The sequence below is a fragment of the Arabidopsis thaliana genome (genome assembly GCF_000001735.4).
Source record: "Arabidopsis thaliana chromosome 1 sequence".
NCBI classification, from domain to species: domain Eukaryota; kingdom Viridiplantae; phylum Streptophyta; class Magnoliopsida; order Brassicales; family Brassicaceae; genus Arabidopsis; species Arabidopsis thaliana.
In genome coordinates this window covers 13,462,102-13,487,620 of record NC_003070.9, presented here as the reverse complement: position 1 = coordinate 13,487,620, position 25,519 = coordinate 13,462,102, and the positions used below count along the sequence as shown (strand labels likewise).

General features: G+C 33.1%; 3 protein-coding genes, 3 long non-coding RNA genes and 1 pseudogene across 11 annotated transcripts; 4 read left to right on the top strand and 3 right to left on the bottom strand.

Annotated features, from left to right (window-relative positions):
* The first annotated feature begins 700 nt into the window (after positions 1 to 700).
* On the top strand, positions 701 to 1,617 carry AT1G36085 (mutator-like transposase). Its single transcript, NM_001333176.1, has 3 exons — positions 701 to 845; positions 970 to 1,149; positions 1,229 to 1,617. The coding sequence occupies exons 2-3, from the start codon at positions 1,141 to 1,143 to the stop codon at positions 1,475 to 1,477; spliced, it is 258 nt and encodes an 85-aa protein (NP_001322962.1). The 5' UTR covers positions 701 to 845; positions 970 to 1,140; the 3' UTR covers positions 1,478 to 1,617.
* A 431-nt stretch (positions 1,618 to 2,048) lies between these two features.
* AT1G36080 lies at positions 2,049 to 4,478 on the bottom strand (annotated as a pseudogene; the record flags this gene model as incomplete). The annotated part of the gene is made up of 1 exon: positions 2,049 to 4,478.
* Positions 4,479 to 4,835: 357 nt separating this feature from the next.
* On the top strand, positions 4,836 to 5,956 carry AT1G36078 (uncharacterized protein). The gene is made up of 3 exons (NM_001084199.1): positions 4,836 to 4,989; positions 5,249 to 5,339; positions 5,748 to 5,956. Exons 1-3 carry the CDS (start codon positions 4,970 to 4,972, stop codon positions 5,922 to 5,924), a joined length of 288 nt encoding a protein of 95 aa, NP_001077668.1. The 5' UTR covers positions 4,836 to 4,969; the 3' UTR covers positions 5,925 to 5,956.
* A 3,460-nt stretch (positions 5,957 to 9,416) lies between these two features.
* Positions 9,417 to 9,699, bottom strand: AT1G06957. The gene is made up of 2 exons (NR_139173.1): positions 9,565 to 9,699; positions 9,417 to 9,494 (listed from the first exon to the last, which is right to left on the bottom strand). It is a non-coding gene; the product is annotated as an other RNA (long non-coding RNA).
* Positions 9,700 to 16,353: 6,654 nt separating this feature from the next.
* On the top strand, positions 16,354 to 16,574 carry AT1G06953. Its single transcript, NR_139172.1, has one exon. It is a non-coding gene; the product is annotated as an other RNA (long non-coding RNA).
* On the bottom strand, positions 16,419 to 16,641 carry AT1G06947. The gene has a single exon (NR_139171.1). It is a non-coding gene; the product is annotated as an other RNA (long non-coding RNA).
* Positions 16,642 to 16,684: 43 nt separating this feature from the next.
* AT1G36070 (Transducin/WD40 repeat-like superfamily protein) lies at positions 16,685 to 20,927 on the top strand. Of its 5 annotated transcripts, none has more exons than NM_001198213.2 (10): positions 16,685 to 17,111; positions 17,227 to 17,282; positions 17,355 to 17,525; positions 17,618 to 17,707; positions 18,922 to 19,056; positions 19,143 to 19,253; positions 19,353 to 19,444; positions 19,552 to 19,657; positions 19,757 to 19,843; positions 20,044 to 20,927. In NM_001198213.2, the coding sequence occupies exons 2-10, from the start codon at positions 17,235 to 17,237 to the stop codon at positions 20,455 to 20,457; spliced, it is 1,254 nt and encodes a 417-aa protein (NP_001185142.1). In that variant the 5' UTR covers positions 16,685 to 17,111; positions 17,227 to 17,234; the 3' UTR covers positions 20,458 to 20,927. The 5 variants fall into 5 exon arrangements, with proteins under 5 accessions (NP_001185142.1, NP_001321612.1, NP_564469.1 ...); NM_103303.4 differs by having other exon boundaries at positions 16,722 to 17,111; positions 17,352 to 17,525; positions 20,044 to 20,897; NM_001333174.1 differs by having other exon boundaries at positions 17,227 to 17,525; positions 20,044 to 20,674.
* The last annotated feature ends 4,592 nt before the right edge of the window (positions 20,928 to 25,519 follow it).

The window sequence follows — 25,519 nt, the reverse complement described above, 5'->3', positions numbered from 1 at the left end:
CCAACTGGAGAAAGGGTTCAACCAATACAACTAAGTTCATTTGTATTTGTATTATATTATTTGTAAGTGTGATGTACTATGTTTTATGTTTTCGTATTTGTATTGAATTCTTTGCAAGTTTATTGAATTATTTGCAAGTTTAATGTATTTTTTTAAGTTCAACTGAGACAACTGATATATGTATCTGTATTTTAGGATTAACAAAATGATAAAATAATTCTCAATATTTTCAGCTATTATCAACATCTAAACATTGAATAAATCCAAAATATGATATTACAACATTGTTATTACTAAACTTGATCATAAACTGGTTTCCTAATAAATCACCTATGTATAACAAGGAACATATAGTTCATGATTGTCCAATGTACATACGTTATGTATGAAAACAGTTATTTACTAAATATGATTCTATCAAAACTTATTAAAATCCATTAATATGTTAAAACTTATGGGACCAACTAAAAAATGAGTTGGTTTTTCAGATTCAACTTCAAAAACACAAAATTTAGAATAGTTCAACTGTTTGTGATTCCGGCCAACTGTACATATACATACAACTATGTGTATTCTGAATATTCAAATAAATACAATTTTTTTTAAAAATAGACCCCACGACTTGCGTTCACACTACGATTATTGCGTTCACATTACAAAGTTTCTACCTATTTATTCTCCTTCAATCTCTCTTTCTCCCTCTCTCTTCTATTTCACTTCTCTCGTTCTTCTCTCTTCTTCCTCTCTCTCGTTCTTCTCTCTTCTTCCTTCCCAACATCGGCGACGACAACTGAAATTAGGGTTCCCATTATCTGCCGCCGCCGACGACAACAACAACAACCAAGGTATGATATAGGGTTTCTTACGGATTTTTAGCCGCCGTAATTAGTAGATCTAGGGTTTCTTACGGGTTTTTAGCCGCCGTAATTAGTAGATCTAGGGTTTCTTACGGGTTTCTCTATTTTGTAGAGGCCCTATAGTTACTCTCAACCATCCACGTCCTAAACTAGTTGGAATAGTGGAGAGGCGAATGCCGATGCAAATTGGGGGGTTCCAGAAAAATGTTTTTGTGGTAAGCCTGTAAAACTTGAAGTGTGCAAAACTGGTTACAGGCAAGGCGACAGAGTCTACAAATGCCCAATGCTTAAAGTAAGTTATTGTGTTTTCATTTCATTGGAACAACAAAGTACATGTGAATTATATTTATGAAGTCTTCTCTCTTTCGCAGGATGAAGAGTACGAGTCCCGAAACCACCTTATTCAGTGGTGGGATCAGGCGGTAACTGAGGAGCTTGAGAAGGTAAATCACAAACTTGATTCCGCACTAAGACATGGACAACTAGCATGCAATCATGCTTTGGAGTCCATCCGGGAAACTATTCAACTCATGCAAGGCGAAATTGAAACCCTTAAAGAAAGGTTACTCGCCAAAGAAGTCGAGATTGATAGGCTTAGGGCATTACTTTCTACATGGTGATTATGATGTGTTTTATGTTATTGAGGATGGTGTATGGCATTTGAACCTAATTATGTTATGTTTCTGGATTTTATGTAATATTTGAACCTAATTAGACATGTATTTACCTATTTTATGTTATGTGTATTGACCGGCCAACAGGGACAACTTAGCTATTCTTGTATTTTAAGTTATGTGTATTGACCGGCCAACTGGGACAACTTAGCTATTTACCTATTTTAAGTTATGTGTATTGACCGGCCAATAGGGACAACTTAGCAACTCTTGTATTTTAAGTTATGTGTATTGACCGGCCAACTGGGACAACTTAGCAACTCTTGTATTTTAAGTTATGTGTATTGTCCGGCCAACTGGGACAACTTAGCAACTCTTGTACTATTGACCGGCCAACCGGGACAACTTAGCCAAACGTTTTGATTTTAATAAAATCAAAAAACACATAAACCATTACAGAAAATAAGTTTGTCCTCTACACATAAACTACGCATAACATTCCCAAATACACAAAAAGAAAGTCCTATTTCTCCAAACACCTAAGAGTCCACACACACACATAAGCAAGAAAGAAAAGTCAAAGTCTCTTCCTCGTTTGCTTCCCCTCAGCTGTAAACTCTTCCCCCTTATACTTGGAAGGTTTCCTTCCACGTTTTTTCCCAGATTCCAGAGTAGGACCAACATGCTTTCTCTTCTTCTTCGATATCTGCTTCTTCTTCTTCTTCTTCTTATCCTCTTCATCGGACTCATCGCTGCCATCACCTACAAAAATATGTAACCAAACATGTAAGAACTATTGTGAAAGCATCACTACACAAAAGTTCAACAAAAACTCACTTAGAGACTCAATAGTTGGAGGTGCTGGGTCACGGATTCCACTGTGAATAACCAAGGCCTTGCTCTGAGTATCCCTTGGCTGATAAGACGGTGGCACAAAATCAGCAGCTGAACCAGGACGCATATCTTCATATTTGTCTTTTTCTGCCTCTTTCTCAAGTTGATCTGCCACATATTCCTCTATTCCTTGTACTCTCAAACAAATTCGCTTGATTTCGCTATCCATCACAGCAAGCTTGTCCGTGAGCTTGTCAAATCCTCTCTCCATAGCTTCCTTGAACGAGAGAATCGATGTCCCAGGGATTTCAGGTTCAGGTACAGCTGGAACATCATCAACAGTTTCAATACGTCTACCATCAATGTCTGCTTGGTAGAGACTACGCCAGAAAATCTTCTTTTTCTCTACGATAAGCCTCTCTTTCTAACTATCAACAATTGGATCAATATATCCAATACCATCATCAACATGCTTCTCTACAACGCGTGACAACATTTTTCTCTCATCCATATCAGGTTCCAAGATGCTTGAAATATCCTGTCAAGTAAACATATATTTCAAACACCACAAAGATTATAAACATAGATTTCAAGAGAACAAAGCTAACCGTTATATCTCCAAGTGCTTCATTTATTTCTTCCAAAGTAAATCCCTTCATGCAACTTTCACTGAACTTGTGCTTGCACATTCTTGGACATTCCTTGTCTGCACGTACAGCTTCTCTAAATCTCTTCCCAAGCTGCGGAATGCACTCAAATGCCAGAATCTAGACACAAAAACATAAAAGTAAATGAAAGTTCACAATAACAAAATCTAGCCACTCATATAATTTACTCGACTACTTACCTCAAGTGGAGTAATAAATCCATAAAAAGCAGTCTGTGCCTTCTGTTTCACCACACCTTTCATGTTCTTCATTACTCTCCGCACCCCTTCCATACACTGCTCAAAGGAAAAACGTCCCCACGGGAATGTCTCACAAGCTCTGACATTATCCACAATCCTAAGCAAAAACTCCTTTATCTTCGAATCCCCTTTAGAATCAGCTTTCATAACCTTAGCTAAGAATAACAGAATTGCCAACTTCAACCTAGCAGTAGACTTCTCACTCTTAAACTCTTCCAGCTTCTCTTCCACGTCTTTAATCTTGATGTCCTCAGTCCTCTTAAACAACTTCTCCACAAACTTCAAACTGCCTAAAGTCTTATAGTTTTTTGGGTACTCACGGCAGTTCAAACCGGTCAACAATGCATGCTCTCTAATTGAGTACCTTATAGGTACTCCATTGACAACAAACCAACACTCTCTCGCCAATTCTGTCTTAGCCGTGCGAACCATAAGCATCCACATGCCTTGAATCATGTGATTGGGCTCCTTAGGCATGTGGAATATGTGCTTAAATTGGTCATGATTCCTAAACCACTTCAGTTCTGCATCCAAAGTCTCTATAAATTCCACTGTTTGTACCAACTGACACCTCGTTCCTATCTTACACACCTTCGTGTAGGTAGTTGGATCAAAGTACATAACTTCTGGCGGCAATGGTTGATTATCATCATCATCATCATCATCATCCTGCATATTCTGCGGCTGAAGATCATCATCACCATGCTGCATATTCTACGGCAGGTTATCATCATCACCATCATCCTGCATATTCAATTCAAAATACTTTCAATTTCACATTAACTACCTAGTTGTACTAGTTGTTCCTGAATGACCATTCACAAATTTACGACCTAGTTGTACTATTTGTTTTATCTGAAGCACCATTCACAAATCCAATCATTTACCAATGCATGCATAATATCCTAAAACGAGCCTAATCAAAAAAATAACGGTCTTCTATCATACCTTATTTGCTCCATCATCATGTTGAACAACTGCATTCGTTGCCTCTTCTTCTTCTGCACAAGAATCGGCATTTGGGTCTGAAAGATCGTCAATTGATTCCCATGCGACGGCGTTTGAATTACCCAAATCGGCTGCGTCACAATCGCCGGTTGTAGGCTGAATTTCTCCGGCTTCCTCTTCTGTTGTAAGAAGCTCTGTGCCTTCTTCATCTCTTTGGGGAATCTCGGCGGCGGTGTCGTCGACTGATGGAGGAATTTCGCCGGTCGATTCAACCCTAGTTGATTCATATTCTCCAGATGAGTCTTTTACTCTAGCCATTGGAAAATAAATTTGCGGATATGAAAGAGACAAAGACGAACGAAAACGGAGAAGAAAGAAGAATAGAAGAGATTGATTTTTCCGGTGAAAGTGGTATCGTCGGAGACGAGAGAAGACGACGACGGAGAGAAGAGGAAGAAGTCGAGAAGTGAAAAGGGGGAACTTAGGTTTTTACTTAGGTTTTTTCTGTAAATAATACAACTGGGCCGAGTATTTACATTTTTTTTTGGGCCCGAGCCCAACAAATTAAGTTTTCTTGTAGTTTTTGTGGTTTCGCAAGGGTTTTTCGTCCTTTCCTCATTTTTCGATTTAAATAAAAATCAATAATAATATTCCAAACATAAGAATGGCACGAGTGATTATTTCTTCTCCAATAGTGGCATAAGAGGTGAGCTTCCAAATTACCTTCGATCGAGCCTACATGCCTCTCTTGCTTATGAAACTCGAATTGAAGATTGTTCTCATGGTCTCAACAAGCCTAAGTCTATTCAATGCGACAACATCGCTCTAGGTAAGTCTCTTTCTCTATTGCTTCTACAGGTTGTTACAATTTTCCTACATCTGGGGATTTTCGATTTCGAAGACACAGTTGAACATTGTTAGGCTGATTCGTGGGTTTTGAATCTGATAGAATAGAAACTTCGATCTAATTTAGGGTTTTTAAGTTTCGGGTTTGGATTTGGAGGTGAATCTCTGATTTAAGGTAACCAAGGGAATACCATATATTCACAAAGCCATTGATGTAACGTTTTGTTCAAATTGTATTGTAGAATGTGTATAAAGGAAGGAAGAAGAAGACTATCAAGTATTTGGCCTGCAAGAGTGTCGACAAGTCGCAGAAAGAGAAAGTTTTTTCATGAGGTAATTAGGAGATGAGTCTTCTCTTGGCCAAATTAGTGATTTATACTTGTGTTACCTGAGATTATGTTGGATTTCATGACTTTAAGGAGTTTATAATTGGATTGTGATGGATTTGCTCTAGATTTGTCAACCAAACTTCATTTTTCCACAATCTCTAATTTTTGAAGTGACTTGGATATTGAGAATTTTGGTAACTTTGCTCTTCCTTTTGAAGTCAGGATCCTATATTCGCTAAATCATCCAAACATACATACTCAAGTTCTATGATTGGTGAAAATTTACTAGCTAATAATTGGTGGTTTCATATATAACAAGAATACAAAACATTCTGCTGCTCGTAGTATATATAGTTGTTTAATTATTATATTCTTGTGGTTTCATAATAAACTTCTTCTCATATGTGGTTAGTTCTGGAATATTGCGTTGGGGGTGATCTCAGGACATATTGCAGCAGGTGTCGCTTGTAGTTTAGCTATCTTGCTTTCTTGTTTACCTTTATCTTCCATGTCTGGTTTTTGCAGTAAGTATTTGTCCCCAGTTCATATAAGTTTCTTCATTGATTCAAGAAACTGTTTTTTTCATTGATTATCTTGTTTTCAATAGACATTAAAATTAAATTTTCAGATCATAATATCTCAAATATGTAAAATATGAGTTTTAAAGTTGTGATTCCGAACCTCAAGTGGTTTGGACAGAACAAAGATTTTGTTTTGAAGTTGGTATGTTGAACCTTAAGTTGTTTGGAGTTGAATAGAGAAATCTGATTTTATTTAGACTCTTAAGACGAAGAACACACATAACCTCATAGCTGATCGCTTCATGTTTGTAAGGAACTCGTGTATTTATATTCGGAATGGAGATTAAATGTTCAAGAAATGTGTTTCATTTACAAGTACGGTTTAAACGCTGGAATAGTCAATACAATTGGAAGATATGACGACGTTACAACATCTGTTGTGTACTCTTATGAAAAAGGTGAGTTTGTTAACTCCTCCAAGTACTTTAAGAATTTTCAGTGTCACTTGCTATCTTGTCTTGCTATCTTGCAGACCAATAGTGAACAACTTGAGATTTTTGTTTTCATATACGCAAAAAATGGAAAGTTAAACAAGAGTAGTTGATTTTGTTAGTTTCTTTCTTAATTAACCAATGTTTTTTTGTCTACTGCAGTGTAGGTTCCAATTCTTGATTTGTCAAGTCTCAAGTGAGTGCAGCTCAAGATATTGATGCCTCAAGTCAACCCTTGAGAGTGAGTGGAGCTTAGATGAGAACGAATTTGTTAACTCATGCCACTTGTAATGTTAGTTTAAGACTTTGATTGAGATTTGTTACTTGTATGGTGTGGATCATTTATGAAATATAGATTTTAATATAAATGGCAGAAACTTTTTTTCCCAAATGTGAAATCTACTTAACATTTTTGAAGTACAAAATAAGGAATTTTTCGGGTCGGGTGTTTTTTTGGGTTTTACCCGGGTTTTTACCCGTTTTTTCGGCCCATTCAGTAAATTCACTCTCTTTTCGGCCCAAATCCTATATTTCGCAACCTTCAAATTTTCCCGCTCCTGCAAACAAACGAAGCAAAAATATCGGCTAAATCATTATGATAATCAATCGCGGCTAAATCATTCAATTACCCGATTTCGTGGAAGAATATATAGTAAATCAGTCTTAATCACAGCAAGAATATATAGTAAATCAAGCTGTTAATATCATAATCTCCCCAAAAACAGCTATCCCAATAATCGTAATCTATCACTATCCTTGAAACTCGCTTAATTGAATTACTGAAATCAATATGGTTACCAAAACATATCTTTTCTTTTCCCAAAATCTTTATTAAGGTTATTCACTTACCAATTGTTGTCCTAAATCTCACCAAACGACTAAGTAGATTTTCACAAAGTTTCACCAATAGAATCTCGAGTATCTAGTTAGTTTAAAAACGTGCCTCATCATTTGGCAACTGATTATATTCTCTGTTAACATCACGGCATATACTCGAATCTAATAACAGTGTATGTTCTTTTTAATATTCTCAAATATTACAAAATCCTTGATAATCAAGATTGTGTATATTCGCTTTCACAAAACCCTACAAACCATTCATCCACTATAAATAATAACTCAATTCATTTGCTTCAATCCAAGGTTTCTATCAAAAGAGCATCTACATATACATTTTTGCAACACTTTTAGCAAATAAATCCTAAGTTGGGACTTATTTACAAATCAATGCCAGTGGCATTTAATTGTTATCAATTAATTAATATTCTTAATTACTAGCATTTTTTTATCTAATATATCTCTATCAATTTTAATTACTTAAAAAGATAAATTATAAGACATTAGTAATATTATACTTTATTAAAGGTAAATATTGTACTTATTTAAAGTTTATTAAATGTTTTAACGGAAAAAAACATTTAGAATATTTATAATATGTGAAATTTATAAAATTAAATACATTTGAAAGAAAATTTTTTAAATGATTTGAATTATAAATCTTTTAATAAAAATATTATTAAAACAAAAAATAAAATAATGTCTAATATCACCGAACAAGATTAGATGGTACGACGGGTTTAGAATATTATAATATATGAACTTTAGAACAATTAAATAACCATTTGAAAGAAAACTTTTAAATTTATTTAAATTATATATATTTTAGATTAAATTATTATCAAAACAAAAATGACAAATAATATTTAATTTCATTGAACGGGTTTAGTTGGTTAGGACGGGTTTGAGTCGATAGTAATACTAGACGGTATACCACGGTGAAATCCTAGATATAACAATCAAAATACAATTATATTATCTTAAACACTAAACAAAATAAACAATAGTAATTTTACACTAAATAATATACAATATAGAGATAAGAGATGATATGTTATTGTTCCTATATTTTAGTAAAAATCAAACATAGTTATTATACACTAAATAATATATAGAGATAAGAGATGTACATTTAGAAAATACAAAACATTAAATCATATTTATTTTTAATCTACTAAACAAATTAAATTTTTATTTTTCTAGAAAAATATAGACTCGTGGTGTTCCGCGGGTTAAAAACTAGTACTCGATATATTCAAAGCAGAAACACTTACCGACATGAAATGGCTGCTTCCTTCGCTTTCTTGAGAGACATCCAGCCATACAAGACGTCTTGGCATGTGCAGGTGAAGGTGCTTTACTCTTGGCGCCAATATACTAACACAACAAGTGATACTTGCAAGAATGTCGTGACAAATGTTGTAGTCAAGGTTCTGACCAAATGAAAGGAAGACTTACCAATCGATCACAGAAGCCAATCGGTCTGGAGATAAGCCCAAACTGCACTTAGGTTATCTCGATAGCTTTGCTGAAGATTTGTGTCAACGACATTTTTGAATGGATTCAAAGACTATGTAGGAAATGCATTAAAAAATGTAGTTCAGAAGATAAGAAAGGAAGATTTCACAAACGATTACGGAAGCCAATCGAGCTGCAGATCCGACCTTTAGAAGCTGCCCTTAGGTTCTCTCCATAGCTTTGCGGAAGATTTGTGTTAATAAAGAAAGAAACAAAATTAGCAGCGACAACAGAAACCATGAGGACATGCATAGTATTAGCTAAAGAAGATTAAAAACCAAAACAATATGAAGATACATATTAAGAATCCATAAGGAAAGAGATACAAAGAGCATAAAGCTTGGATCAATGGAAGAGCTCTTGAGCAAAGGCAAAATTGTTATCTCGAGAGATGTTATATCTCGTAGTTGCAAGTAAAGCCAGAAGGTGAGAAATAAGCAGAGTGCACAACCCTAGAATGATTTACAGTAGTCAATGTTTTCGTTTTTTTTTTGCTCCCATGCTTCTCAAGTCTCAAAGGCAAGCAGTACATTGAACATTCCATAATCCTCACCAAAAATATGATCAAAACTTAGTTCACATATATTGAGATTTAATCAAATGAATCATAATAAATCCATCTTTGGCCTCTTTTACTTCCTAGAGAGATACATGATAACAATATTATCTAGTATCAGAACCATAACATTAAAAAGTCAAATTAGATACACCAATTTGACACAAGCAGCAAGCACAAGTAAGCTCCTCTCTTATAGCTGCAAAGTGAACAAATACGAATTACATACCATTTCCTTCCTAATTCAATCAGAAGCCTTAAAGCTTTAGAGGGTAATAGATTCATAAGAGTTTGAGTTTACTTACACGTCTAATTTCTCAACAATGGCGCCTTCTTTGAGAACTTCAAGCTGAAATTGGTGACACGGAGGGCCACTCCACTCTGGAATAGTGTAGGGGACAGTATTCTACTTCACGGTTCGGGGCCGAACTAGATTATTCGCGTCTACAGATACGAAATCGTCTTTGGATTCCTCCATTGGAGAGGAGCCAAAGAATTTGATAAGTAAATAATCAGTAAAGAGTCAAAATCACTTACATATCGATTGACCCGATTTTAATCTGATCAAGTTCTTCACACTAAAGGAGAATTAGTTTCCAACTTGGATCGGAGAGAAATTGAACATGAATCCAGTTCGTTTATCTAGGATAACTTTTTTTTTCCGGGTCTTTGTTTTTTTTCTAGATACCAATTATTCACCGTTTCTTTTTTTTTCTTTTGATTACAAAAACCATCACATGACTACTTAAGTTGGGTTTCAATCTCAATGAATTATTGGGTTTGGGATTTGTTTATTGGGTTTTCAATTGTTTATTATTTTGGTTATGTTGTTAATTAATAAACAAAATGATTTGAACAAATTTTATAAATTATAATGTTAGTATAAAACAAATATATAATTCAAGAAAACCATATAAAATACAAAAATAACATTAGATTACATAATCACAGAAAATTACAACTAATTATAAACCTTAGAGAATCAATCATGATTTTATAATCAACAAAAACAACAACTAATTTTATACAAAATAAAATAAAATATAAGATATAAAGTTAAAAATAAATAGGAGAATTAACATGTGTACCACGGGTCATATCGTAGATACTTTCCATAATATTTTATTTCTCTTTCACTAAGTTTAAGAATTAGTTAGATTGAAATTTTTACAAAAATTAACTCTAACTATATATATTTTAAATAAAAAATATTATTGAAAAGAAAGTGAACAAAAGGATTCTTAGATATCACGGGACGCTGGAACGGGTTTAAATGGTGAGATGGGTTTATATGGCAGGATGGATTTAGATGAGATGGGCTTATATGGCCGGATGGATTTGGATGAGACAGATTTTGATCGATATTAATATGAGACAGTATACCGCAAGATGGATGAAATCCTAGAAGTAACCATCAAATTAAAAATAACACTAAAAACTACAATAATAACATAACAACTACAATTTAAAATTTAAATATTTAGTTACAAAAAAATGTAATTTTTAGGTCTTTTAAAAATCAACATTATAGTATATCAAAATAAGCGTTAATCTTCTTTGACACCTCTACATTTTAGTTTTCTTTAACACATCTAAATCTGTAATTGTAATACAAAGTTACTAAATTATATATGTTCTGCGGGTTAAATTTAAAAACACTAAATTATAATTTTAATACAAAAAAGAGAATAAAATAAAATATTATAGAATCGTGCACCACTTACTAATATTATAAACTTACAATTCACTAAAAACCATACACAACCTTATTGAGAATTATTAATCTAACACAAATACCTACAAACATTATACACAACAAATTCTTCATTTTATAAAGATTGAAAATAAACAAAATATTCAACCCGCGGTGTACCGCGGATCATATCCTAGTTTACTTAACATTTTTGAAGTACATTTTAAGAAATCCAATCGGGTCGATTTTATTTTAAGTTTGTTGATCCGCAAATAAGACATACGGATCCTAATAATTTGAGATATTCCTTAAAAAATCCTGACACAAAGAAATGTTGATTCAGTTATAACAAACATATATTCCGGATGTTAATCGTTTCCTAAATTGGTGCTAATGAGTTAAGTGCAATTCATATTATGAGTTGTTATTTTGTATTTACCGAAGTTCAATTTCTTTGGTAGATTCCTTTTCTATTTCCTTTTTATATTCCTTTCGTACAAACATGCAAACAAGTAATTAGAAATAAATATTATTTCCCAAAAAAATTAAACCATATCAATTCAGTATTAAAACAAACTACAATATATGGCAATTTCTAAACATAAACTGTAACGAATTTGATATTATCCTTATTTGTTATCTGAATATGCCGATTTGAATATTTTCAAAGATATTCAATCAGTGCTGGTCAAGATTTTGAATATTCTCCATCCCCAAAACCCTATTAACCTGTCACACCACTATAAATAAGACTCATTTCCATTGCATCTCTACACGCTTAACACCATTTCTCACTAACGATATAGGTTCAGAATAGACCTCTTGGCGTGTGTATACTAACATGATGGCTGATGAAAAAAGATTTGGTTATCAAGTATGTGAAACATCTCCCTATGAATGATAACTTGATAGGCATATGAGGAATACCGGGAATATTAGGTATGTTGCATCTATCTATTACAAATTATGATAATTTGTTAAATCATGTGAAGCTGCTAATGGAATTATGGTGATTTGTCTTACGTTTTTTTTTGTTGTTTCTTCTCATTTTGCTTATCTTATTGATGTTTCAAATCTTCATTCACTCATTTCAGACTAGCAAAGTCGTGTAAAAATCTTGAGAATCTCGAAGTAAGAGGGAGTTTAGGATAAAGCAATAAAGTTATAATTAGTTGATGATAATGTACTATAATTAGCTAGCATAAATCTTATTCATCATATTTAATTTCTAAATCTATATTTAGCGAGTTCTGTATTTATTTGTTATATATTCAAGAATATTAATGGAGAAGGTTGTTCTCAAGTTATCTTTGATCTATAAATTCCAGAAGTTACAAGATTCTGCAAAAAGTAAGTTTATTCTAACAAGAACATTATCAGTTTACCTTCCAAAATAACAATACTCACAGCTACTGGATTGGTTATTATCAAGCATTAGTCAATAAATTATAAGAGAGACGAGAGAAAGAGATTACCATTTCTTGCATGTGCTGATTATATTAGAGTTATAAAATCAACCGATCAGAGATCCTGAAATTGAACAAGACCACGCGAGTGAGAACATGAGGACGAAACATATTATAAAGAAAATTCCAACTAGAGATTCTTATAACATAATATTTAAACGAAGTGGTTGAAAAATTAGAAACCAAAGATTGAACTAAGCAGATCTCTTACAACTAAAGTCAAGTAGTCTAGGAAAGCTTTTCCCTGTCGTTGCAACGACCTCTCCTCCCTAGATTGGATGCTCTTCTCCTTCAATTAAAGTGTTTTACCTCGAGGTCATCCGAAATCTTCTCCTAATTGGTTGGCATGTTTTGATCTACTTACTGTGGTATGCGGTCATCGCGTAATAATCGTGTGCACCAAATTACTTTTAAATTTGTCAATGCTTTGATTTGGGAGGCTGAACTAACTGTCCGAAATTGAATAACAAGCCCTTTCGCCAATCAAATTCCCATCGAGCTTCTGTAATGCCTCAGTTTGATCTCCTTCAACCTCCATTATCGACTTTTCTTCTCTGTTTCATCGATTCTTCATCTCAGCTTCATGAAATCCGTACATGATTACTCTCCTTGGGCCATATCTTTTCTTCTACCTACTGTTGGGGTTTTTTGATTCAAAATTGGTTCTCCTTTGAAGTGTGTTGGGCTACTTAGCTATTGGCCTATGCAACATTTTAATTCTCATGTTTTTAGTAGAATGTCGTTTATCCCAAAAAACATAGCAGACTAAAATATTTTACATTTCATATTAGAATTGCTATGTTATAATGTTTTTAAAATTGGAATTGTTTTTAATAACATTTTTTAAAACAGGTTGTTTTAGGATGTTTTAAATATATATTGTAATTGTTTAACATAAATATTTATTTTTAAACATAATATAAATATTTATTATATCCAGCCAGATTAATTATTTCGAATAATATAATTAATTTGTTTCATGAAAAACAACGTTTTTATTTTAATCAAACTATTATGTGATTGTGTGAACCATTTAACTTAAATTATATGTCTTTTAAATAAAAAAATTATTTAAAAAAAAAGAAACAAATGATCTTTAATTCTATAAGACGAGATTATATGGCATGACGGGTTTTGGTAAATATTAATAAGAGATGGTATACTACTGGTTGTTTTGGTATAATTAACAATCAAAATACAATTATACAATCTTACAAAAGAAAACAAACAATTAAACAATTATACGAGACAAAGTTATATGGTAAGACGGGTTTTAGTCGATATTAATACAATACGGTATACAACAGATGAAATACTAGAATTAACAATTAAAATACAATTATATAATCTTGAAAAAAGAAAACAAATTATATTAACAAAATAAATACAACTTTTAAATTTAGTTATAAAGAAATTAACCTGCGGTGTACCGCGGGTCATATCCTAGTATTAGAACGTTTTAGTAGTCCTATGATATAAGCACCTAACAGAGCATGAAAAAGGACTTATTACATAATTTAGAAAAGCTATAAAGGGGCTCTAACAAAGCATTTTGTTAATGCTATGGTGTAATGCTCTATCATAGCATGCCGAAAAAACGCTATCGTATATGGGAAGTCTACCATAACAGGGGCATAACACAACGTTTATGAAAACGTTATTGATGACATATAATAGCTCTTCTCTCATGCTAATAATGTTGATATTTTTTGTAGTGTTATTAAGTATAATCGCACTTTAGCACGCCGTTACTAGAGGAAAGACACACTTGATCCTATCAAGCTACAAGATATTGACGATTGTAATGAGTGGTTGGTAGGATGAATGGATGGGGAATCTTCTGGTGAGTTAACAGAACTGGTTTTTGATGATAGTGATTTGACATGGGAAATGGTAAGCCAAGTATCTGAAAAGCTAATGAGTCTAACTATTGTACTAAAGGCAAAAGAGGACTAGCATCGTCTTCAAGTAGAACTGAAAAGGGAAGAATACAGCCTCATGCTCCATTCCAACTCCAAGAACATCTTAGAGCACGTCTTCAACTCCAATGGCTTTGATTGATGAGGATGATCAAATTGAAGAGGATTTCGAAAAAGAAGATAAGGATAATGAATTGTGTGTGGAAGATGATGAGGAAGAGTTTTAGAGTTTCAGACTCAAAGTTTTATCTTTGTCGGATTGGATTCTGTTTGTTTTCATTTTTATGTTTCAGAGTTTCAGGCTCACGGTTTAGCTTTTGTTGGATTTGATTTTCTTTTTTCACACTTATGGTTTAAGTTTTTCTTGAATTTTCTTTTTCAGACTTTTGGTTTAAGTTATTGTTTGGATTTTCTTTGTTATCTCTTTTTTAGACTCACAAATTGTTCTAAAATGGCTTTATGTATCAATGAATACAACTAAGCTATTGTTTTTTAAGTTGCACCTCATACGGCAAAGGCTCTAAGGCTCATGCGCCTAGACTCGAGGCTCAAACAAGCACCTCAACGCCTTACCTCACCTTGTGCTATTTAAAACACAGTTTAAGCCTACCTTGAAATAGTCAAAGTTGTTCATCAGGGACAATCGAGTGAGAGTGATATATTACAATACAATGGTGTCCATATCCTTGTTTCTCAAGTAAGTTCGGTTTCCCATTTATACCTAACAACTACCTCCCTCTTGTGAATCTGGTTGAACCTAATCAAAGCTCTTTTGGCGAGTTCTGTCAATGGCCTATATTTTCACTCGGCACCCAGACTTTCAAGTAGATTTCTTGCCAAAGTACGAGGATCTTGAGTCAGTGTACTTGACTCTCTTCTTCTACCTCATCAAGACACTAAGCAAGTCTCCATAAAGCTTGTCTGCGGCTGAACTAACCAATGCTCAAAACCAATTGACAGAACTGAAGAAATTAGGCTTCAAGCTAGACTGGTTGAAGTCAAAGCTCAAGGAAGTTTCCTTGGAGAGGAAGAAAGCAGTTCCCGACAGTTGTCATGTCCTCGAAGAATGGGTCAGAAATGTGAAACTTACTTTGTCGGATCTCCAAGTTAAACTGGACAAGGACAAGATCAAATATGTTGATGTTGCTGCTAGAGTTTTTTTGTTTGGGTTCATCAGTTTTCTTACCTCTTCTCAATATGAAAACACTTAACTCACTAGCTATGTGTTTTTTTTATGGATTTATTGCGTGGACATCTTTCACATTCAACATAAACAAGGAGGAGGATTCTCTGATTCACTTGTTGTCACTTCATAAACATGATTCACGCACCAGCTCACTTTCCATTTCCTTGCTCTTTTTTTTTTTCTTTCTTTTAATTCAAATTATCTATCTTTTGGTGATTCGAAATGGAGTTTGGTATTTTTGACACTTGTATCAATCCGCTAAAAAAAATTACTTACATTCTTCTTAATTAATAGATTCTACAATCTCTCACGTAAAGTTTACGCTAACCATGAATCTCTCTACTAGTTTCTTATTGAATTACTTCCCTACCTATAGCTGTAGACATTAGGTATCTCCATGATTTCAACCCTAGAAGAATCCATAACAATATTAAGTACCTTAAGTATTTTGTAAAATTTTCTTGTGATTGAAATAGATCTTAACTACTTCAAATTTTTATATAAGAATATATAATATTTTTGAAATTTTATTCGCTATATATTATGTTTGGAAATTTGCGAATTCGAAATTACATATTATGTTTACACAAGATGTTGTTGTGTCTGGATGGACAAAGGAAAATCGCAGTTGCAGGCGCAGGCGCCGCCTAAATCCTGACGACATTGGAACTAAAGGTGCTTAAAAGGTTGATTGAAAGTGAAACAGACATCAACATTAGGATAATTCATGTATTTTTTAAAAGTTGCATGATAAAGTGGAAAAGAATCGTTTTTCACTCTAAAAAAACTTTTCAAAGAGAAAGAAACTTTTTCGATCAAAGTCCAAATCGCCGTCCAGTTTTTCACTCCGGCTTTGTGCCCGGACAAGGTCCGGTTCCTTTTCCAGCATCGATCGGCTTTCATGGCGGTGGTGGCTGGCTTGAGAGCGGTTTTCCTTTGCTTCGATTTAATCATTTTGGTTTTTAGGAATAATACCCTCGACTTTATTTAAATTCAAGTTCAAATATAATTTTTTCAGCCATAAGTCCGGTTCCTTTTCCAGCATCGATCATGATCATATTTTTTCGACGTTGATTTCGTTCACCAGAATCAGAGTCCAAGCAGGTAGAAGACGATGAAAAAGATTCCAACATGTGGCATTGTTATAGCCTAATAGCTTGTCACGTTTGTGTAGAGAAGAGAATCTTTCTTTTTTTTTTCGATATTGAAGACTGGGCTTTATTGGGCTTTCATGTTTGTAAACTCAATGTACTTATAGTTGAAACAAAAAAGGAATTTATTATAAGAAAAAAAAAAAGATGTTGTTGTGTCCGTTCAACTAATAAAAGCCCAAGTACTTTTTTTTTTTGTTGCGTTGGTTATTTATACATTTGCAAAAAAGGTCCCATATTTATTTCCTTTTTCATTTCTTATCAAACTTTTGACAACGATCATCCAGGTCCCACTCTGCTTCTTAACCATTCTTTACCAAAAATCAATTGTTCTCTCCCTCTCAGCTTCCGAAGTCTTCATCTTTCTCGACAATATCTAAACCTTGTCTGAGAATCATTTGAAGAAGATCTTTCATCATCACCGATCCACTTTCTGATGTAAGAAAACTACAGTCTTCCTTCCTTCTCACTTCTCTTCTTATCTTGCTTTCATGGTTAGGGCAAGTTTGATTTAAGCTTATGTGGATGATAGAACTAGTGTTTATACTTGTAGTTAGGTCAATGGAACAGACAAAGGATGATTCTGATTTTGAGGATGATTGTGAAACGGTAAGCATTTTCTTTGAGAATGTTTCAGTGGCAGAGAATGAATGATCTTTAAGCTGTTTTATGTGACAGAAGAAGATGGAGACTGATACATCAGCTCAAGAGGCAAGGAATGGTAAAGACATACAAGGGATTCAGTGGGAAGGGTTTAAGTATAATAGAGACGAGTTTCGTGAGACTAGGTTGAAACAATATGATAACTTTGTTAATATCTTAAGGCCTAGCTCTCGAGAAAAGCTTGATAAGGTTAGTGCAGTACATAGAAAATGACTATACTATCTGTGATTTTTGATCATTAGAGAATAGATACATGAAGTTTATTTTGTTACAATTGACAGGAACATGGGCAAGTAGTTGAGAAAGGAAAGAACTTTTATGACTTCCAATTCAATACAAGGCTTGTCACTTCCACTATTGTGCATTTTCAGGTAGAGATTTTGTGTCTGCTGATTCATTACCAACCACTATGTAAAAGATGAATCTTTCTTCAAATTTAAGAGTTTATAGGCAGATCATTTGCATCATTATTGGATTAAGTTAATATTTTGTTCAATATTGGTTTAGTTGGTAGATAATTAAAGCATAGGTTAAATTGCATCTCATTTGAAAAATCTATGAATTTCAAAATGGTTTCGATGAGGTATAACAAATATATGAGCAGGTAGCTTTTGTCTAAGAAAGTGCTTCAGGTTGACTAAATTGTTCTCTGAGTACAGTTCATGACTACCAGCATCCATGGTGATACTATCCTCTTTCCATTTTCTTTTTGAATTTATTAACTTTATGCTTTCAGAAATCGAAGGCCTGCGCTCGGGTTTTCTATTCGCTGTAATCCTTTTTCTGCAGAGGTCTCGGCGGATGCTTGTATAGTTGTATTTATATTTTGCTTTTCTAAAATGTTTCTTAAATGTTAAGTTCATCATATCAGACTGCATCAAGTGACTTTATCAGCCAATATCGAACAAAATCACAGACTTAAGTATGAAACTAGAGTCGGGCTTTAAAGTTGTTATGCACGTTGTATGAATAAAGTGAGGGTTGGAACAATCATATACTACATCGTTTTTGCACTGTACTTTGCATATATCCTCTTCTGCAGATCTGCGGTGTGTTTATTCTAATTTGAACATGGCTTATCAACATATTACTCAATAATTTGTGGCACTTAGGGATATTTTCCTCTAATTTCAACCTCTGATGCAGTTGGGAGTACTGTCTGAGCAGCCAGCAGCATAACGATATGGGTATGATAGGAGAATGTTGTAACCATGTGTCCAGATAGAATTTTTTGTTTCTTACCACATTATACGGCTATGCATGCATATAATTTGTTAAACTTGAGTAGTTTTGGGTGCTTTACTCATTCATTCACTAACTTCTCTGTTCCCGCATTTCATGCATTGCATATCATATATATGGGATGGCGTTTAACTCAATCTAGTTATAGATGCAACTTAATCATTTTGTGTAAAACAACATTGTTCATTTTAGTCTCTAACTTGAGTCCATTAAAAAGAAAGTCAGAAAGCCAATTTCACATCAAGTCTGGTTCTTACCTCATATTCATATACAAGAAAATCTTGTTTTCATGTTTTCTGCGTATATGGCGCGTGATTGAACTTTCATATTCTTCCTTTTACAGCTTCGGAATTTGGTATGGGCGACATCTAAGCATGATGTATATCTAATGCAAAATTATTCACTCATGCACTGGTCATCTCTACTCCAGAGAGGGAAAGAAGTACTTAATGTCGCCAGATCAGTTACCCCCACTCAGGTGAGAGCCGTTGGAACACATGAAAACTATTACAAATATATAGTTTTCCAGATTGATCTTAGTTCCTAGTTTGATTTTTCTTTCAGAAACTACCTGGATTGTTTTCTGAGCCACTCTCTAGGGTGCAAGTTAGCAGCATGGCAGTCAAAGAAAATCTGATCCTTTTAGGAGGGTTCGACGGGGAGCTTCTCTGCAAGGTTCACATTTTCTTCGAATAGTCATTGCTTTCGTCGAGTAGATAATATAAACCTTAAAACCTATATCGTTTAACTTGTATTGCTCTTCTCTTTCTCCAGTGTGTAAATCAGCCTGGGGTTGCTTTTTGCACAAGATTATCAACGGAAGATAATGCCATCACAAACACAGTTGATATATACCGAGACCCAAGGTATAGTAGTATATAAAGAGGGCCAGAGAGTTATTAGCAATTTATAGAGGTTTTACTTATCATCCTGAACTCGAGCTAAATTTTCTTCTCTTCTCTTCTTATTGCAGTGGCTCCCTTAGGCTTATAACCGCAAATAACGACTGTAAAATTCGTGTATTCGATGCTCAGAGCTTTACACGTGTCAGTGAATTTGCTTTAGATTGGTCTGTCAATGTGAGTTTCCAGGCTATTTATTCTCCACTACACCCACCAACATCTCAAGTCTCTAGCCGCCAAATGTCTCTAACTAGAAACACTCTAATGTTCTTGCAGAATACCTCAGTTAGCCCGGATGGGAAGCTACTCGCTGTAGTCGGGGACAGTACAGAATGCTTGATCTCTGATTCCCATTCTGGAAAAGTAAGTATCCTATTCCGCTAACTGCTCTCTAATTAGCTCACAACAGCTCTAATCTGCTACATTCAGTCCTAGGCTGGACAGAGTATAGCCCTGTAGCTTAGAGTTGAGCTGCTGAACTTCTTTGAAGCTCATCATTTTTTGTCTTTTTTTTTTCTCATCCACATTCAAATGTTGTAACTGGACTTGGTATTACGGTGCAGGTTATTTCAAGCCTCAGAGGCCACAAAGACTACTCATTTGCATCTGCTTGGCACCCGAATGGTCTAATCTTAGCAACGGGAAACCAAGACACGGCATGCCGTCTCTGGGACATTCGTAACCCGTCAGAATCATTCGCTGTCCTGAAAGGAAACATGGGAGCCATCAGAGGACTGAAGTTCACACCAGAAGGGCGGTTTCTTGCAATGGCTGAGCCTGCAGACTTTGTTCACATCTTCGACACGCAGTCCGGGTTTCTACAGTCCCAAGAGATTGATCTGTTTGGAGAAATAGCCGGGATCTCGTTCAGCCCCGATACAGAGGCACTATATGTAGGGGTCGCAGACCGCACTTATGGAAGTTTGCTGGAGTATAAGAGGAGAAAGGATAATCACTATATGGACTCCTTTTACTGAGAAAAGGTAAATGAAAAGTAAAAAGCATCTAATATGTTGTCACAAGATGGGTTTAACCCTATTAGTGTGTATATGTAGACAGAATTGGTAGTTTCTTTGGTAATATCTGTTATGTACCCATAATATATCTTACCAAACTTTAAGTATGTTTTGTTAATTGTGATTGTTTTTACTATTTAGGGGTCCGAGACTTGTAGATTAAACAGGCCATATACGGCATTGTGCTTGGGTTTGAGACTCCACATTTGTCAACAAAACATCGGCCAAAAGTTGCTACTACTTAGCCACTATTAGATGACTGTATCGCGACCACATATACTTGGTCGTATATCAGTGCAATTTTGTGACCAAATACGATAGTCGCTACTCGCTAATATAATCGTAAAGTAACGAATATATTTCATACTGGAAACAATAGTCACAAAAACAGTCGCTATTTACTACTCTAAAAAGAAGATTTAAATGTTATTTTCAAAAATTAACCCTAATTTTAAATTTTAACCCTAATTTTAAATTTTAACCCTAACCCTCACCAAACTAAATCAGAAACTATAAATACTTATAAGAAAATCTATTTTTTCAATACTTAACCCTACCTTATAAGTCTTAATTATTAACCCTTACAAAACTCCAAAAACTAAATCATAAACTCTAAAACTTTTACAAAAAAAACTCTAAATCCTTAAATTTTAAATTCTGAAATCCTTAACCATTATATATATATATATATATATATATATATATATATATATAACCAAGAATTTTAATGAAAAACCAATTTACCTATAAATTTAAATCTCTAAACCAACAATTCAATTAGTATATATATATATATATATATATATATATATATATATATATATATTCAAATTTGTGCTAATTATATATGGTACTTATGCTCATACTATATATGTCAAAACTGAAAACAAAATATGATTATTTGTAGGTTTAATCAAAACTGATCTGATTAGCGAATAATAAGCGACAATATTCAAAAACATTGGCTAATTAAAGCCCGGGAAACCACATCCAATAGTCGCGGCCCATAACAAACCCAATTAACTCTATCCTAATCGATTGAGATCCCAAATCCCTAACCCTAATTTCATTTGCTCTTCTCCAATTTTTTTTTTCTCTTTTTCTTCTTTGAATCATCTGATATTGTTCTCGAAATTTTCTTTAAATCCTCTCCGGCTACAAGAAAAAGTGTGTATTCAACGTCCCACACCGGCTAAAATGTTTAAGCAAAGATTCATAGTCATATTATAAAGAAAAACAAAATAAATTAAAATATGAATGAGCACCAAGGTTAACTTAACAAACATCAAATTTAAAAGTTTGTATACGATTTCATTTTGGTTTTTAATTAAACTGTTTAATTTTACCTGATATAGTTATTAATTTTTTTCAAATATTATTATTGATATATACAAATAAAAATACTATAATATTCCAAATATTTGAATATATATATTAAATAAATATGCGACGGGTTATATTGTGGGATGCGGTTGAATCATATCAATAAGAATTAAAATATTATTCAGCCGTAGTTTTAATACGGGTTAAATCCTCATTTTATTAATATTTTTTAATATCACCAAGATTAAATTATATCTAATTGGCCTAATTTATTTAAGGTTGTATAACACAAAATTTGTCCCTCTGTAAATTGTTACTTAATGACAAATATAAAACTATAAATATAAATATCTTAAAAATTAACATAATTTGCAAACTTTATACTTAATTATAAAAAAAATTAAACTACAAACTTTAGAAAATAATTTGTCATCCGCATGTGTCTAGGCCTGGGCGTTTGGGTATTCGCATCGGATTTGGATTGGGTTTTTCCGATTCGGGTTTTTTGGATTTAGAAATCTAAAATTCTTTCGATATTTTAAGACTTTGGGTTCGGATCGGGTTCGGATTCGAATTTATCCGAAGTATCCAAAATTCAGAATTTTGTATCAAAATATATTCAAATAACTTGAAAATACATAAATATCTAAATCTATCGAAAAGTAGGTAAAGTATTCAAAAATATCTTAAAATCCAAATATTTTAGGCACTTAGGTGGTTGTAAATATGATTATTACTAATAAATTATTTCTATGAATACATATTTCGGATATGTTCGGGTACTTGATCGGGTTCAGGTTTAGATCAAGTTCGGGTTTTCGGGTTTAAAAGTTTAGGATCCGTAAAAGTATTTTAAAATTTCGGATTCGAATTCGGTTCGGTTCGGTTATTCGGATTTGGGTATTTTGCCCAGAGCTATGCATCAATCTCTAATTAAACAATATAAGTGTTACTTAATTTTTATAATGAAATGAAGATGAAACTATTTGACTTCATTCATGCGATAACTTAATTCACCGGAAGTAATTTATTAAATAAAATTTTGAAAATATAACTCACTTTTCGATATCTTATAACTTAATCCATATAATGTTGAATCGTTTCAAATTTTAACCTTATTATATCAAAAAGATAGTCAAATTAATGGCGTGACAGCTCCAAGCCTCCAACCAACTCACGAATAAGGAAGAATATGTAAGATTACGAAGAGATTAATTGTTTATTAAGAATTTAGCGAAGACAAATCTTTTTTATTTAGAATTGACGCAAAAGATCATTTGATACGGGAGACATTAGAATCAATGTAATTAAATGTCAATAAGAAAGTCAACTATATGTCCATATAATCCCACGTGGACTGCAGGTGAACATAAAGGCATGTCGCTGTATTTGAGTCGTTTCATGTACGGATGATTATGAAACTGTAATACCAATTTAAGAAGTGCACTTAAAATGATATACGAATTAACTACATAAGATAAAACTTTGCATATGATCCATAAAATTGTAAACTTGGATTTTCTAAATTTTATGGTTTGTTATACTAGTAATAGTATATCAGCGAAGAACAGCAAACTCGTTGTGGAATATGTGTTACATACCAAATCGGATTCTAGAGTCCAATATTATGTAAACTATGAGATTGAAGGACGTAAAAAAAATGTCTTTTGTTAAAGGAGGACGTTAATTAAACTATTTAAAAGAAAGATTCGACAAAAATATATACATAAGAGAACCTAGATAGTAGATTCTAGATCTTTGTCATGGAATATGCACTCACCAAATATAGTGATAATATTGATGATGATGGTTGTGGTGGTGGTATTGGTGGCTGTAGACTGGTAGTGAGGGTATAATAAAGATATCATGAATTCATGATCACAAAATACCGATAAGAGTATGTAATGATGTGTAAAAATGACATTTTACTTTCATTTTACTTAGAGGATTTTATATAGTATTATATTATAAAAATGACATGTGACTTTTATTAGAAAGTATATATTATATATTTATGTATTGTTGAAGAAAATAATTTTTTTTATGAATTCCTATATATTTTTGCTAATATACTTGTTTAATAAATAGCAGTGTCCAAGGAAGCGATAGACGATAAGCGGACGGTGACATTCTGCCTAGCGCGTAGAATGCTTAGTCGGAATCTACCCGATTTTAAGCGGTATATATTTATATACTACTACATGAAATATTGAAAACACATTATAAAAATCTGAAAATTATCAAATTTTTGAAAATAAATTTAAATTTAATATTATAAAGTAAGATAAAATAAAATAATTAAAAGTATAGGTGTCTTCATATGCAATTTTAAATATATTAAGATATATTTAAATCCGCTTATCTTAATGTCCGTCTAATCTGTTTAATGTACACATATTCCGCCAAATCTATCAGACCGTCTAATAAAACCAATTTTTAAAAAGTCAAAATGGTACGCAGGCGTTTAACAATTAGATGACGCCGAAACAGCCGCCTATCCTGCTTTCTTGAACATTGATAAAAATCAGTTTCCATCTAAACTCAACTTATGAATTTAAATTCTGAGTTTTGAAAAACGAACATAAATTAAATAATGTCGTTTGCTCTACCGTAAGGACGAGTCATGAGCACACGAATAAGAATAAATACATCTAAATGATTGATTTGGAAAGGGCAACGTGGGATGTTAATTAATGGGGAATCTTGTTTCATTATACACCAAATTGTCATGTGACCACCACACTCACTTAATATTTTACCTAATAGTTTGATCTTCTCTTCAAGTCTACTCGTAGAAAGTTAGCTTTGAGGTATATCGAATATACTAATTTGTTTCTATAGTAACGTTGACGCCAATTGGAAATAATACCATATTGTAATGTTTAAATAATATTCCTCGATGATTGACCAAAAAATAATAATAATATTCCTCGACTGAATGTCTCGTGCTGTCATGCATTGTCTTACGTAGAAACCTATGCAGTTTTGTATAAGGTTCAACGTACCAAATTTATTCTTACAAACTCGACTCGAATTTCATAAATGCAAACCCATTAAATTGAATTTTTCTTGTTTTTCCCCAAGAGAATAGATTAAAAAAATTTATTATTCAAATAAATTTTTATTATTCATAATACATCAGCTTATACGTATAAGATTGTCTTTTGTGTAAATATTATTAAGGAAAATAGTTAATAGGTTACCGTATTTTCCATCGTATACACGGTATACTGTATGTAAATGATTTACCCATTGATTCTATATATGAAAAAATAATTTATCGTGAAGTCTCTTCATCTTAATCCATAGACAATAACTAATAAAACTACTAAGATTATAGTACCAGATTATAGTACTTTTTTTTTTGGCTATCTTTCAGAGTTTGAGAAAGAATTTGGTAAGAACACAATCAATATTCTAAAACGCATTAACGTTTTATTGGTAGTATCTTAGATTAATTAGATATGAAATATAATGTTTTTATTGATTATATTGTTAAGAATAACTCTTATATAAAAGCCAAACTAAAATCAAAGAACCGGATATGTGGCATTTTATGATTAGGTGTTTCATTTTTCTTTTGTTTCTTCTTTTTCTCTCTTTCACACAACACGAAATCTAGGCGTGGACATTCAGATTTCATATCGGATTCGGTTCGGGTTATTTTGGATTCGGATAATTCGGATGAGGAAGTTTATTA

Excerpts from the sequence above, each read along its gene's own strand:
- AT1G36078 (NM_001084199.1), top strand. The coding sequence starts at position 4,970 with ATGCGACAACATCGCTCTAG. Across the intron at positions 4,990-5,248 it reads ATGCGACAACATCGCTCTAG|AATGTGTATAAAGGAAGGAA; the intron begins GTAAGTCTCTTT and ends ATTGTATTGTAG. Across the intron at positions 5,340-5,747 it reads AGAGAAAGTTTTTTCATGAG|TTCTGGAATATTGCGTTGGG; the intron begins GTAATTAGGAGA and ends ATATGTGGTTAG.
- AT1G36070 (NM_103303.4), top strand. The coding sequence starts at position 17,235 with ATGGAACAGACAAAGGATGATTCTGATTTTGAGGATGATTGTGAAACG. Across the intron at positions 19,254-19,352 it reads ACGGGGAGCTTCTCTGCAAG|TGTGTAAATCAGCCTGGGGT; the intron begins GTTCACATTTTC and ends CTCTTTCTCCAG. Across the intron at positions 19,445-19,551 it reads GATATATACCGAGACCCAAG|TGGCTCCCTTAGGCTTATAA; the intron begins GTATAGTAGTAT and ends TTCTTATTGCAG.